This window comes from Ursus arctos, unplaced genomic scaffold, assembly GCF_023065955.2.
Source record: "Ursus arctos isolate Adak ecotype North America unplaced genomic scaffold, UrsArc2.0 scaffold_24, whole genome shotgun sequence".
NCBI lineage: Eukaryota > Metazoa > Chordata > Mammalia > Carnivora > Ursidae > Ursus > Ursus arctos.
Genome location: NW_026622919.1, coordinates 45,413,661 through 45,429,806, shown reverse-complemented (window position 1 = coordinate 45,429,806; position 16,146 = coordinate 45,413,661). Strand labels below are relative to the sequence as shown.

At 44.8% G+C, this 16,146-nt stretch overlaps 1 protein-coding gene across 1 annotated transcript in view; it reads left to right on the top strand.

The window, feature by feature from the left end:
• Positions 1-541: 541 nt before the first annotated feature.
• The window catches only part of ITGAE (integrin subunit alpha E), a 69,160-nt gene continuing 53,555 nt past the window's right edge, over positions 542-16,146 (top strand). Inside the window, 1 exon segment of the mRNA XM_048223097.2 lies at positions 542-2,912. Within this exon segment, the coding sequence (XP_048079054.1) occupies positions 2,879-2,912 (34 nt within the window). The 5' untranslated portion in view covers positions 542-2,878.

Here is a 16,146-nt window from a genome sequence, read left to right as displayed (position 1 = left end):
TGGCCTTAGGCAAGTTTCTTCACCTCTCCAGTATCCTCATCTGGGAAGTCAGGATAACCAAGTAGGTAGCTGTTAGGATCAGATGAGGGCTTTGCATGGAAGGCGCTTGGCACTGAGTCTGGCACTCCCTCCTTAGTGCTTAGTCAATGGTGGTGATTCCTACTGCACGTCAGACTCCCTCCCCCACCAGCTGCCCTTTGCCAGCTGTGTCCTCCACTGCAGTCCTGTCTCAGTAAGTCCTCACTCTTCCAAATTCCCTGTACCCAGCTTCCCCAGCCTCAGAAGGCTAGTGGGTAGGTAGAATATCTTCTGTGCCTAGAGGCGATGAGGCAGGACGATGGGAACAGCCCCCTATCCACGGGTGAGTGCAGATACCAGAGCTTTTGACTCACTCTCAAGACAGAGCAGTTAGTACTTTTACCTCTTGCTGAACAGGTCTCCATCCCGTAACTTTTAAGACTTTATTTTGAAATAATTTCAAAATTACAGTTAAGTTTCAAGGGTGGGGCAAAGAACATTTTGCCTTATTTTATCATTCATTCTTTCCCTCCTGCCTTCTGTCCCCCCATCCCCACCTCTGAAGCATAAACTGTTTGAGAGTGACTTGTGTATACCTGCCCCTTAACCCCTAAATATTTTAGTATACATTTCCTAAATTCTTAGGAAATAAGGACAGTCTCATATGACCATGACATAGTTATCAAAATCAGGAAATGTGTAATTTCATCTGAGCAGTACAATAGTATCTAATCTTTAGATACAGGTTTCATTTTTGCCAGCTATCCCAATAATGTTTTTTAAAGTTTTTTTTTTTCTTGGCCTAGGATCTAGTCCAGGATCACACTGCACTTTGTTTCCTCTCCTTAGTCTCCTTTAACCTGGAACGGTTCCTTAACTTTTGTTATGATGTTAACTTATGATACTGATGTTCTTAAAGAGTTCAGCCCAGTTACGTTGTAGAATGTTCCTTAAGTTGGTCCCTTACCATTTGTCTAAAACCTGTATGAGGCTCTGAGCAGAAGCGTTGTAGAACACAGTCTGGCTGTTTCCTTGGGATCTTAAGTTTGGATTTGTGAGGACAGCAGTTACTATCAGATGGGCTCGAAGACCTATATGTGCTCATAATTAGGGCTCTGCCATGCTGACAACCAGCAAGCTTGGATAAATACATCTTATAGGGATGCAGGATGAGTGCATTCTAGAAGTCTCCAAGGATGCAGAAATGGCCCTGCTCCCTGTCCAGCCTTCAGTCATCAGCTTGACTTAGCCTCCTGAGGTGCCCTGAAGTTCATACTCCAGACTCAGAAATCTTGAGCAAGCTGCAGTCCTGGGTTCTAACGTATCCCTCCTGCTGATCTGCTGTGTGGCCTGGGGGTACTCTCTTCCCCTTCTGGGCCGGTGATGGGGAGAGGAGCCCCTCCTGGCTCTGCCAAGTGCCCCTGGCACTCCAAACAAGTGTGGGGTAGGGGTAAAGTCACTGAGCCCTGGAGTGGTGGGAAAACAGGCCAGGACTTTGGACTATGGCAAGGTTGAGCCAATTTGGAAGGTCTTCATTGTGATCTGGAAGACAGATCAGCGAACCTGGAACTTTGTTTTTTAGCTGTTGGACAGTGTCAGAAATGGTGAATTGCAGTCTCTGTTCAAGCAACCATATAGCATCAGGGAACTATCACATTGGTTGTAGGTATTTTGTCAGACCAAAGCAGACACGCAAATATGTTTTAAGTATCATTGATCTCCACTAGACTTTCGCTAGGCAAGCTTTCAGTGTGAGAAACAAAATAAAACTGATTTTCATCTTGTCATTAAGTCAACACCCTTGTCTGCTTTAACACTTCAGCGTGCTCTCCCTGGGGAAGCAGACATTCGTGTGAGAGGCATAGAATCTCCTGCCTTTTTGAATGTGAATTCATTGAAATTAAATAAAATTTAAAATCCAGTGCCTCGGTTGCACTGGTACCGTTTTAAGGGCTCAGTAGCCACATGCGGTTAGTGAGTACTGTGCTGGACAGGGCAGACCTAGAACACCATCAGAGTTCTGTGGGACAGCACTGCTCTACACTTCCAGCAATCTGGGAAGCGGGGACACGTCCTTCTGTGACAGACGGCGGACTTGGTCACAGAGGGAAGATTGGACAAATTGTGAAGTTAGCTTTTAAATATGACTGAAGACTGTTGGCAGTATATCTTTTGGGGTAATGGATTGGATCAGAGGTATGCTGGAAAGATTTATGGAGTGTTTTGTCTTCTGTCTGGTAACAGAGCTCCGTTAAGTTAGTTCTCATATTATGGTGCTATAGCCGGTTTTCAAGAGAATGCCGCCAAGCTGAATTCACTGAGGTGGTGATTTCAGTCAGTGCATTGGGTCTTAACATTTATCAGGGCCTCCAGAGCCTCAGCGCCTTGAGTGCAAGGGCCAGGTACAGCTGTGGGGGTACTTCTGGTGGGAAGGGAACCTCATTCTTTCTGCTGAGGCAACCACCACTAAGGACCCTGGGCTGGGTGTTGGGCGGAGGTATCTGGTGGTGGGTCCTGGAGCAGGGCAGGGGACTGGGACTCCCTCACGTGAATGGTAAACAACGTCTGGATTAATACTACTGCACTCAAGCATCTGATGAGGACATCCAGAGATGTGTTCCTAGGCCAAAACTCGGCTCCCTGTTCCACAAAGTGTGGGTCATGGACAAGGGCTGACAAGTGTCTCTGAGCTTCCAGGACCCAGCCCACAACTGCTGAGGAAGCCACGTAGCCAGCTGATGCCGGTCTGTCTGTGGGTCCCCGCTTCTGTGTGTGTCTGTCCCCGCCTCCTGGCCACCCGAGCAGAGGAGGGGAAGCTGAACAGGCCGAGGTCCGCGCCGCTGCCTCCGCTCCAGCTAGGATGTGGCTCTTCCGCACTCTGCTCTCCATGATCAGTAAGTCAGCCTCAACCCCTGCCCTGAGAGGTTGCTGTGCCCTCAGCACAGCCCGTTGGTCTAATGGGGCTCACCCCGAGTGAGAGGTCAGAGACCGTAGGGAAGCCCTGAGGGAGGTGCTCTTGCTTGCTGGGTTAGAGTCCCAGCCTTGCTCAGAAGGGCTTCTGAGGCTGTCGACGGTGCTGACAGCCTGTGGCTTCAGACTCCAGAGCTCTGCCACCCTGTTCCTCCCCCAGCCAGCCTCCCCTCTCCACCCTGGGCCTTCTCCCCATGGCACCCATTCCAGGCAGGTCCCTGGGTCTGTGCAAGTTTGTTCTTGGGGAGTATGGAGACTGACGATGCCCACCCTGCCCAGCAGAACACCCTTCCATCCCTGACTAGGGCTCAGCTGATGAGGGTGGGAACTCTGTGAGAACATGAGCGTTGAGGAGAGACTGGGGGGCATGTGTCTGTGTGGTAGAAGGCGAATGTACTGGGGGAGCCTGCTTCCTGTTTCTGATGTTAGGGCCAGTATGAGAAACTGTGTGTGGGTGGAGGGGGGCACTTCCTCTTCCCCCAGCCTGGGGGTCCCATTCTGGCCTTTAAACCTACCATGGAAACCACTTGGGGCAAGCCAAGCCATGAGCCTGCACCCACCTACAAGGCCTCAGGGACAAGATTGAGCATGGTCAGCGAGCCCCTGGAGGCAGCTCAGACCAAGCCGGGGGCTAGAGTGGTCCAGCATAGTGATCTGGACAAGCTTCCCTGGGCATCTCCTGCATTGGTCAGAAGCTTGATAGAAGAATGAGATGAACAGCAGGTGGATGTTTCACGGCTCTTGGGAGCCTGAGTTCTCCCTGAAGGATGGGCAGGGGCCAGCAAGTGAGCACCAGATGGTGTCTGAGAAAGCTGAATCCATTGTCAGTGGGAACTCAGAATTAGCATCCACCCTGGGGCCAGGTCACCAGGAGGCGGGCCAAACGTGTAGGGGACCAGCAAAGCATACATTTTTGGACATATTTTAATATTTGATACTCGATCATTGTGAAAAGGTCAAAACTTTGTTGAACTTTCTTTTCCTTATTTTAGACTTCTCTTTATTTTCAGTCACATACAAGGTGTAGAGAGGGTTTCACACGTTTTATGGCTTAAGGCTTTGATCCGCCATCACCAAGTATGTCTGAAGTAGATAGACCAGAGTCTATCTGGTCCACCCCCTCCCAAAACGGAGGAGGTGACTGGAGCCCAGAGAGGTGCAGTGACTGTTCAGAGTTATGAGCAAGTACACATAGAAATGGGGCTCAAGCCCAGGCCTCTGCCCTCACTCCCAGCTCTAAAATATCCCATGGCCTGGGGTGCTAACCCTGGTATCATTCTGAGCTCCTGCTAGTCTGTCTTTCCCATGGCCTCTGGCATGACCAGCCATTGCCCCAGTGCCTTTTTCAGCAATGTCAATCCAAGTGACATTTATCAAATCCCTTCGGGGGCCTAGACAGTCCCCAAGCTGATGGACAGCAGAAAGCAAGGTGGAGCAGGCTTGCAATGAGATCACTTAGCCCACAGCTTGGCTAAGCCATGGAAAGGGTGTGAGAGCAAGGCCCCAGCAGCTCCAGTCTGAGTGGGAGAAATGGAGCTGTGACAGTTTTGCTCCAAGCTGTGAGGTGGGGTGGACCAATCCTGAAGAGTTTCCTGGAGGAGGTGAGACTGGTGCTGAATCTTATGGGCTGGGGAGAGTCTGAGAAAGTGACATGGAGATGCAGGAATGGTGGGAGGAACCCCTCAGACTATGACTTCAGGCCCAGGGTGCTGAACCCTGTGCCTGGCTGGGCTTCCCTAGACTGGAGGAAATCCAGACTATTCTGACCTGACCGTGATTTTTACCCTTCCCAAGCCACCCACTGGGGTGATGTCCACTTCTCATCTGTGAGAGCAGATGAGATAACATCGGTCGTGTAAGAGTTTTTTAGCCAGGAACAGATACACAGACACACTATAATCCTGGAGCTACCCTTACCCCTACTCCTAGCCCTATCTTGCCCTGCTACCATACAGCCTGCTGTCCCCAGCTTGGTCTCTGCCCTTGAGCCAGTCTATGACCCCAGCCACTCACTTCTTCCTGGGTCACCTTACAATGGTGAAGAAGGAGCCAGAAGTCTAAGGCCTGCTGTGCTGTTGTACCAACTTCAGGCTGAGACCTGTGGCCCTGTTGGGTCCTCATCAGGAGTGGGAAGATGTCAGACCTGGCTCTGTCCAGGGCACACCCCAATATTTGTGTGCAGGTATACGATGGAAACCTTGGTTGGTAGGGATGAGGGATGATAGTGGCCCTGAAGATGGAGGAGGTCTTTGGCAAGTATAGACCAATAGAGGGGGGCTTTCTGTTTAAGAACCAGTATGGACAAAGATGGGGAGTGTGAAGATGCAGGAAGATGCAGGGCAAAGCTTGAGTGGGAGCAGAAGGCTGCTGTTACTCCCCTACCCAGGAAATGCTGGACCCTGGGGGTGAGGGTGCACTGTCCCTGTCCTGGGCCCTGTGTGAAGAGAAAGCAGGCTGCACTCACACAACAAACCCTCTAGCCCCAGCCAGTGGGTCCACTGAGGACGCATTCGGGTCTCGCACATGGGGGATGGGAAAAGGGCAGACGCAAAATATCTGAGAAGTGCAATGTTTGTGGGCAAACCAAGTGTGGACTGTGGTCCATGTGGGAACCAGATGTTTCCAACCTTTGTTGGGAGGTTGGCTTGTAGGGTGTGTATGGGGGACTTGTGGGCAGTCAGGCTAGAGAGGTCCAGGGTGGTGGTGGGGAGTGTGGAGGGCCAAGAGTACCAGGCTAAGGGAGCTTGGACCTCACCCTGAGGGCAGTGGGAAGCCACAGCAGATCTTGAGCCAGGTGGCAACAGTGTGACTTACATGTTGGAAGGTGGAGTACTGGAGAAAGGGGAGACAAGGAGGCTCCTGTGTGAAAGACCGATGTGGGTGGCTTGAAGGTGAGCTGCCCCATGGGACAGGCAACTTGCATACGGCTATGAGGCATGAGCTTCCCCCAAGGCCTTTCTGGGTGTTCTGGGCTGGGTGTCAGGACATCTGACTCTATAGTCCCAATTCTACAGCTAGCTCCGTATATAAATTTGGACAAGCCATTCCCCCTGGGCCTAAGTTTGCTAAACCAAGGATAGTGCTGTGAGAATGTATATTTAAAATGCCTGTAAGAGACTCTTAACTGTAGGAAACAAACTGAGGGTTGCTGGAGGGGAGGTGGGTGGGGGGGATGGGGTAACTGGGTGATGGGTATTAAGGAGGGCATGTGATATAATGAGCAACAGATGAATCACTGAACTCTACCTCTGAAACTAATAATACACTATCTGCTAATTAATTGAATTTAAATAAAATAAAATTTAAAAAGATAAAATGCCCAGTGTATTGGGGAAGATAGAGGTTTGAGGGGAGAGGCAGTACTGGCTGACAGGATGAAGGGAGGGTCTTATTCTTACTCAGCAGGCCTAGGTGGCTGGAGACAGCTTCAGAGAGGCAGCCCTGTGGGTGGTGTGGTGACAGACGCTGGTTTGGCTGGGCTCACGTGTCTGACAGCACATAAGGGGGGTTTGAGGTAGAGGGTAAGGGTGTCAGCACGTGACAGGCCCTCCCTTGTGGTTATAACACTAACAGCAGCGCCCGCATACTGAGCCTTCAGCATCAGACCCTGGGCAGGCGCTGTCCTCTTTGCTCTGCATAGCCGTGTATCTCAGGTGGGGAAACTGAGGTGAGGTGACAAGCCCAAGGTCCTTCAGTGACTCCATGGCAAAGCAGGGATTTGAACACTGTCTCCCTCTGGGGCCCATGCTATATTTTCTGAGTCTCAGTGGGAAAGGAAAGGGTCACCCCATCTGCTGACAGCCCAAGCAATGGTAAAATGTCAGGGGTCTGGGGGGAATCTGCTCTAGCAAGGTGGCCCAGGGCTGGCAGACCCCTGCACCAGCCAGCTCTCAGGGTGGGTGCTGGTGACTGGGAAAGCTTAGTGAATATGGTAAGTCCCCTCTGCACATGTTCTCATGCCACTGTGCCCGCACAGGAGGTCCTCGCTAACCTGATCACCAGTTACCTAACCCAGAGCCCCGCCCAGGCTCAGGGAGCTGCCGGCACAACTGGGAGCTCTCCCAGCAGGAACTGTGCCAGCGTCTGCGGCCGTTTGTGCCTCCAGCTTTCACTAAAGGCTTGAATTAGGCAGACCTGGGGCCTGGACACGAGTATTCAATTTGCTGATGGACCACCAGCAAATCACTCCACTTCTCTGAGCCTCAGCACCCAGTACAGTGCCTGGAAGAATCAGGTGATCTGGGAGGGTAGCCGCGTTGTCTCTCTGCTCATCTCCTCCCGTTTCCCACCTCTCAAGGGTCTTGCATCAAGTTCCCTCAGTGGAACAAGGCAACAATGGGGACAGGGGTGGGGTGGTGAACAAGAATCTCTGGCCTACCCTGACATTTCCAGGACACTTCTGGGTCTGGCTCTCTGCTGAACTGGGCTTTGTGGTTGGGGGGGGGGGTGTCATGGATGACTCAGATTAGATCACATTGGGGGGGAGACAGACTTAATCACACACAGATCGCTCTGACCTAGACAGGATTTAGTCAGAGCCAGACACACTGCAGGATGTGGTGGGGGTTCAGGGACCAGTGAGTTGCTCTGGCTATGTCAAGTAGCTCCTGGAGCAGGGAGTGCCTGAGCAGGGCCCCAAAAGATGAGGCAGACGTGAGAGCAAGGAAGGTACGCTGGTCGGGGGGGAACCACTTGGGCAAAGGCCCAGAAGTGGGAGTTATGTGGATGGTGCCCAGAGAGTGGGTACAGAGGAACTTGAGGCAGCTGGAGAGCAGACCCGGCAGAGGGGGCATCGTGCTGGCAGGGAGATGCCACACACGCCCAGGTGAGGACACTGCACTTATCTCAGGACTTCCAACCATGTCTATCAGTTGCACAGTAAAGCACGGAGAGAAACCCTCCCAGTCACCCCTGGCAAGAAATCGCTAGTTCTTACTCTTTTTTTTTTTTTTTTTTTAAAGATTTATTTATTTATTTAGAGACAGAGGGCAGAGCGGTGAGGGGCAGAAGAAGAAGAGGGAGAGAAAATCTTAGGCAGACTCTTCCCGAGCCCAGACTGCACCCGACACAGGGCTCTGAGGCTCCATCGCACGACCCTGAGACCACAACCTGAGCTGGAATCAAGAGTCGGGCGCTTAACCAGCTGAGCCACCCAGGCGCCCCCAGGGTAATTTCTTACCACCCAATTCTCATTCTCTCATCTCACTTAGGAAAAAAAAATTTTTTAAATTTTATTTTTAAGTAATCTCTTCACCCCACGTGGGGCTAAATCTCACAACCCTGAGATCCGGACCTGAGCGGATATCAAGAGTCAGACGCTTAACCGAGTAAGCCACCTTGTCACCCTTAGTTCATACTTTTTAATTCTCTCCTAATCAGTTGCTTACCCTGACCTGGCTGACCAAGAAACACAGGGCTTGTCATAAAATGAGCCAAGGAGCCTGAGTCCAATCCTGTATTCGTGGAGAACAGTGCTCCCCATTCCCTACCCTCTGGGACACTTGAGGGTCCATGGGTTGGCCACAGGAATGTCTCTGAGCCCCCTTCACTCATCCAGCACCTACTAGGTGTAGGCCACCATGCCTGGCCCTGGGATGACATGGTGAACAAGGCTGACGCACAGTCTTTGCCCTCAGAGGGGCTCACTGGCAGCAGGGGAAACAATAAGTAACAGGCAATAAGTTAACAAGGAAACGAGCAAGGTAATTTCAGTTTGTGATAAAAGGCTTGCGGGGAGGGGCGCCTGGGTGGCTCAGTCATTAAGCGTCTGCCTCCGGCTCAGGTCGTGATCCCAGGATCCTGAGATCAAGCCCCGCATCGGGCTCCCTGCTCTGCGGGAAGCCTGCTTCTCCCTCCCCCATTCCCCCTGCTTGTGTTCCCTCTCTCGCCGTCTCTCTCTCTGTCAAATAAATAAATAAAGTCTTAAAAAAAATTAAACAGAAAAGTCTTGTGAGGGTACAGAGTGCCTACGTAGAGGTCCGGAGGTCAGGAAGGCCTCTCGGAGGAGGAGAACGGGGAGGACCAGGAGGAAGGCAGGAGATCAGCTCAGAGCAGGCACTTAGGGCAAGGGCAAGACTTGGCAATTGTACACTTGGGTGGGGGGCTCGGAGGCTCACACCCAATTCTCAAAGCGACCATGGCCCCCAAAAGGGAATTGCTCATGGTCTGATTATGTGTTCCGTATTCTACTTTGGGCGATGGCAGGCAAGACACGAATAACAGCTCCAGGAACGTGGGGTGCGGGTTTGTCACTCACTGCTGTTGTTTTGTTTAACTCACTCTGCCCCCATTCATTCATTGTTCTTGGGAAGAGAATCCTCAGGGAAATTTTTTTTCTGGTTTTCTGTTTGTTTTCCTGCTTCACCAGAATAATTCTTTTCCCAATTTTGTGGACTCTGTGAATAATACCACCGATCATCCTTATAGTCACTTCAGGAAAGTTCATTCATTTATGTAGTTATTCAACAAGTACTTTTATTTGGCACCCACTGCATACCTATACTGCGTTCAGAGATCAAAGGGGGCCCCACCATAGAAAGTGCTAGCACTTGCTGACACACAGCCAGCTGTTAGCCTCCTTCCTGGTTTAATGGTGCCCTTCCATGTTCATCCCTCTTTTATTTTCTCTTTTTAAGATTTATTTATTGAGAGAGAAAGAGGATAAGTGGGCGAGGGGCAAAGGGAGAGGGTGAGAGAGAATCTCAAGCAGATTCCCTGCTGAGTGCAGAGCCCAATGCGGGGCTCGATCTCACAACCTGGAGATGATGACCTGAGCTGAAATCAAGAGTTGGAGCCTCAACCAACAGAGCCACCCAGGAGCCCCTCACCCCTCTTTTCTAATTGTCATTTTCCTTCCTTCTTTTTTTTTTTTTTTTTTTGCCTGCCCCATCATTTAAAAATAAGTTTTACCTTACTGTCTTGTATATTTTTATGAATTGCCACCAATCATTCTCGGCAACGCCAAGGTATAAAGCAGAAGAAATAAAGTGCAGATGTCTTCTTTGTGCTGGACTCAGGGAGAGGGCCTGGGAATTGAGAAATGAGAGATCAGACATTGCTCTCTCACAATGCACCTCCTCCTTGAGGCTTTGAAAGGTGTGTTTTAAACAAAATTTTAAGCATGTACAAAAGCAAAGAAAATAACAATAGTAAAGTCAGTATACCCATCACCCAGATTACACCGTTATCAAGACTTGTCACAGTTGCTGCGTCATTTGTATCCCTTTTGGTTTCCTTTAAAGCTGTGCTGCTCAGAATTTGGTGTGGTGACCAGCAGTGGGGCATTACTCAGGGTGTTGTTAGACGAGGCTCTCAGTCCCACTTCCTGGTTTACTGGATCGGAATCTGTATCTTAACAAGAAACTTGGGTGATTTGTTAGCACTTTAATGTTTCAGAAGCATTATTTTAAGGCAAACCCAAAACATTGTGTCGTCTGGCCCTAAACACTTCAGTACATGTTTCTGAGGTATATGGTTATTTTTCTTACTAACCACAATGTTTGTATCACCTAACAAAGTTAACAATAATTTTGGGGTGTCCATATTCAAATCTTCCTGTCTTAATTTATCTTTTTTTAACAATAAGTTTTTTTCGAGCACCCGTTTCAAGAAATGGAATATGACCAACAGTCCAGAAGTACCCTTTCTTACTCCCTCTGGTCATTCACTACCTATCCCCCAGGGCGACCACTCTCCTAACTTCTAATACCATAGATTATTTTGCCTGTTTTAAACTTTGTATAAATGGAATTATACGGTATGGTCTGTTCCGTTCCTAGTCTTTCACCCAGCATCGTGTTTATGAATCCAGCCACCTTGCTGTAGGTTATTTTCCCTGCTACAGTGTTCCACTGGTCACTGTTCACAGTTTGTCCTTTCCACTGCCGATGGATATTTGGGTGGTTCCAATTTGGAGTTATGAATAGTGAGGCTGTGACCATCCTTGCACATGTCTTTTTGTGGACATATAAACACACTTCTGCTGGTGATATGCCTAAAAATAGAATTGCTGGGTCATAAGTTATATGTACGCTCAGCTTTAGTGATACTCCCAAATGGTTTTCTGAAGGGGTTGTACTGACTTACATTCTCACCAGGAGTATTCGAGAGTTCTAATTGCTCCAGATCATTGTCAACATTTGGTATTGTCTTTTTCATTTTAGCCATTCTGGTCCTTGTGTAGTGATATTATTTGGTGGTTCTAATTTGCCTTTCTCTGAAGTCTTTTGCGTGCCTTCTTATTTGATTACTGGCCCTTTGGATAATTTCTTGAGAATGTCCTTTTTCTGTTAGCTGACATGCCTTTTTCTTATCGAGCTGTAGGAATTTTGTACATATTCTCATATAAGTCTTTTGTCAGATATTTGTGTTGCAAATATCTTTTCTCATTCTGTGGCTTGGCTCTTTATTCTCTTATTGGTGTCTTTTGATAAACAGAAGTTCTTAAGTTTAATGAAGTTCAGTTTATCAATTCTTTCCTTTATGATTAGTGCTTTTTGTGTCCTGTTTAAAAAATATTTGTCTACCCCAGGGTCCTTTGTTTTCTCTTGAAAACATTATTGTTTCATTTTTCACATTCAGTCCATCTAAATCCACATTTCAACCCATCTGGAATTTGTGTGTGTGTGTGTGTGTGTGTGTGTGTGTGTGTGTGTGTGTGTGATTGTGAGAATAGTCAAGATTATTATTTTTTTCAATATTGATATCCAAGTGACCCAGCACCATTTATTTAAAAACTCATTCTTGGGCACCTGGGTGGCTCAGTCAGTTAGGCGTCTGCCTTCAGCTCAGGTCATGGTCCCGGGGTCCTGGGATCAATACCCCGTCGGGCTCCCTGCTCGGAGGGGAGACTGCTTCTCACTCTCCCTCTGCCCCTCCCCCCTTCATGTTCTCTCTCTCTCTCTCTCTCTCCATCTCTGAAATAAAATCTTTTAAAAAAATAAAAAATAAAAATAAAAAATCCTTCTTTCCTCACTGTTCTTCACTGTCGCCTTTGTCATAAAACAGGTGCTCACTCTCTGTTCCATTGGTCTGTCTGCCCTGTGATAGTGTAATTCCGTCTTAACTATAACTTTGTAACATCTTGATAGATGACAGTGTGTTATCAAGTCCTACAAGTTTGTTATTCTCCCTTAAGAGTGCCTGACTATTCTTGTCCTATGCAATTTCATACAAAATTTTTAATTGGCTTGTTAACATACCTCCTCCCCCCCAAATAATTTGCTGGGATTTTGATTAGGATTCTACTGAAGCTATAAACTCGGTATAGTGATAACTGGCAATACTGAGTCTTCCCTTCATGAACATGATGTATTCCTCCATCTGTTTAGCTCTTTAATCTCTCCTAATCTTTTGTTTTCAGCATAGAGGTTTTCATGTTTTTAGTTAGACTTCTTTTTAAGCATTTGATTTCTCTGTCTTTTGCTAATGGCATCTTTAAAAACTGTTCACTCTGTATTTGATCATTGATGGTATATAGAAGTACAGTGGTTCTTTGTATACTGCCTCTGTATCCAGTAACCTTGCTAAAGGCTCTTGTTAATTTTCAGTGTTTGGCTGTGGGTCTGTTGGCTTTCTCAATCTACTTAATCATTTCATCTGCAAATAATGGCAGTTTTATTTTTTCCTTTTTAATCTTTATGCTCTGTATTTTATTTTTTCCTATTGCTCTAAGTCCTCCGGTAAAATGTTGAGTAAAAGTGGTGAGAGTGGTGACCCTTGTCTCATTCCTGATTTTAGGGAAAGCTTTCAGCAACTCACCAATAAGAATGATGTATGCTGAAGGGTTTTGGTGGGTATTCTTGATCAGATTAAGGAAACACTTTCTACTCTGGTTTACTGTGATTTTTTATCACAAACCAGTACGAGACTTTATCAAATGCCTTTTTCCTGCATCTATCATAGTGATCATATGATTTTTTTCTTTTTTTTCCCCTGTTAATATGATAAATAAATCATTATCAAATGTCAAACCACCCTTCCATTCCTGAAATAAACTCAACTTGGTTGTGATGTATTCTGCTTTTTATATGTCACCAGATTTGATTTGCTAATATTTTGCTTAGGATTTCTGCATCTATGTCCAAGAGAGAGATCAATTGTCCTTCCTTGTATTGCTCCTGTCAGGTTTTTTCTGATTTTTGTTTGTTTGTTTGTTTGTTTGTTTGTTTGTTTGTTTTTTAAATCTTTGCTCTTGTCAGGTTTTAATATCAATGTTATTCTGGCCCCATAAAATGATTGGTAAGTGTTCTCTCAATTCTGTTCTCTGGAACAGTTTGTGTAAGATTGGTATTTCTTCTTTAAATGTTTGGGAGAGTTTTCAGTGAAGCCATCTGTGCTTGGAGTTCTTCCTAAAGTTTTTAAAAATCAATTTAATTTCTTTGATGAAGATTATTCAACTTGCACTTTTCTCATTAGTTTTGGTAAATCTTTATTTCAAGGAATTTGCCTATTTCAACAAAACTGTGAAGCGTAGTGGCATAAAATTGTATATACTATCCTCTTATTATTTCTTCAATGTCTTAGGATCTATTCTGATGTCCTCTTTTTCATTCATATTGGTAATTTGTATGTTCTCTCTCTCTCTTTTTTTTTTCTTGATCAGTGTTGCTAGGGGTTTCTCAGTTTTATTAACGTTTTTTATTTTTTTTAAAGACTTTATTAACCTTTTTTAAAAACAAATTTTAGCTTTGTTGATTTTCTCTACTGTAAGTTAGTTTTCTGTTTCATTGATATATGCTCATATCTTTATTCCTTCCTGGACTTTCTTTGGGTTTGATTTGCTCTTCTTTTACCTTTTTGAGATGGAAGCTTAGATAATTGATTTTTACCCTTTCTTCCTTTTTAATGTAAGCACTTGAGGCTGTCCATTTCCTCTAAGCACTGCTTTAACTGTTTCCCCTAAGTTTTGGTTTGTCATATCTTAATTCTCATTTAGTTCAAAATATTTAAAAATTTCCACTGTGATTTCATTTTTGACTCTAGGTTATTTAGAAGTGCATTGCTTAATTTCTGAGAAGCTCAAGTTTTTTTAGTTTTCTTTTTGTTATTGGCTTCTAATTTAATTCCACTATAATCAGAGAACATATTCTGAATTATTTCAATTCATTGAAATTTATTGAGGCTTGCTTTTTGACGTAGCATTTGTTCAATTTTGGCAAATGTTTCATGTGCATTTGAAAAATGCTTATTTTACCATTATTGGGTACAGTGTTCTATTAATCAGGTCAATTTTGTTAATTGTATTGTTCATATCTTATATATCCTTACTGATATTTTCATAGCTTATATGAAAGATTGTTAAAGCATTAAAGTCTCCCATTTTGGTTGTGGATTTTTGTGTTTTTCCTTTTATTCTGTCAAATTTTTAATATGCTTTGAAGTGATGTTATTGGATACATACAGATTTTATATTGGTAAATGAAGAGCAGTAATTTGTACATATATATTTCTTTGTCGTCCTTATATAAAAGTCTGTAAACCTATCCATTGCCTAATGATTTTAATTTGTTTTTAAAATCTCTACTGCTAAGTGAAAGCCATTAATTAGAAAAAATATTTCCATTAATTTCATTGGAAAAACTGGTTCATTCCATCCAGCGAAATACTCACAGTTTTTACTGATGGAAAAATTTATTAATTGGCCAATAAAACAAGTTTATACTAAAAAAATAATTTGAATATAAAAATACAATTTATATATACAACTAATTGCAATAAAGGTTTATTTTCCTTATTAAAAGAGGAAATGAAGACTTCATGATGAGTAGTGGAAGATAGTTGTGAGGGAGTCATTATTAAGAAAGGTACATTTTTCCTTCTGCGCCATTTCTTCACTGTTTCTTCAGTCTTTTGGGTACTCATGATCATCTTGTATTCAAACTCCCTTTAAAGTTATAGCACAGAAAAATACATTGAGGGTAAAATAAATACCAATCTGAAAGCACTTCAGAATACATGAAATAGCTTATGCACTTAACAGACTGCAGAATCACAGAAGCCACTATCTCTTCAGCCCCTTCAATCGGCACGTATATGCAAAAACAAAGCATTTTGGGTTTGTCCAAACAAGGCAAGCAGCGCACGTTTGTTTCCTATGATGTTGTTAAGCTAGGAACTGTTTTATTAAGAAAATTAGTGAGTCTGTTTTTGCCTGAAAGTGTGATGTCAGAGCGTCATTCCTTATAGCATGTTTATGTGGTGTATTTAGGGCTGGAAAAGTCATTGTACCATCATAAAAAAAAGGAGTGTTTTCCAAAAACACTTTGGAAAGTAGCTTTTCAAGAGCTACTGCAAGAATTTGTTCATCGAACAGTAGTTGAACAGATGAGCTCTGTACACTGAACTTCACCTTGCCCTTTTTCTATGTAAATATACATTAGAGTTTTTACAGTGCAGTGGCGTGGTCAGACCGTACTTTTAAGAATTCTTTCTGCCGCTTGGTATGGAGAGGATGTATTCAGAGGGACAAGACTTGGAAGAGAAAGGTCGGGAGACGAGTGAATGTATCCAAGCAGGAGACAATGAGGTCCGTAGGGCAGAACAGCATCCCAGTAGAGGCCCAGATGCATATGGGAATTCTGAGAATGATAAAGGTGGTACTGCAAATCTATGGAGATAAGATGAGCTATTCAAGAAATAATATTGGGACAATGTCATTTGTGGGAAGAAAAAGTAAAAGCTGGATTGCTATTTTACTCCATACACAAAAATAAAGTATAGAAGGATCAAATATTTAAGTATAAGAAGTGAAACAAAAAAACCCCCAAAAATATAGAGGAAAATGGGAGTGAACTTAAAAAAAATAATCACTGAATGCATGACATAAAACTCAAGAGTCATAAATAAAAAATGACTACATACAAACTAGAGATGTGGGGAAAGATGCAAGTCAAATAAATAGCTCAGTGAGAAACAATATCTTTAACAAATTGATAATTTCTTTTGGATTCAAAAAGCTCTTACAAATTAATAAGAAAGCAGTAAATACTTCATACGAATAGATAATGTATATGAATAGACAGTAAACGACTTAAAATAAAAGGCTTGACCTTACTCATAATTTAAAAATATATTTTGGAATAAAATGATAAGATACTCTTTCAAAACAAGGACGAAAAGGTCTGCACACAGCTCAAGCAGCACTGTAGGGAAACAGGC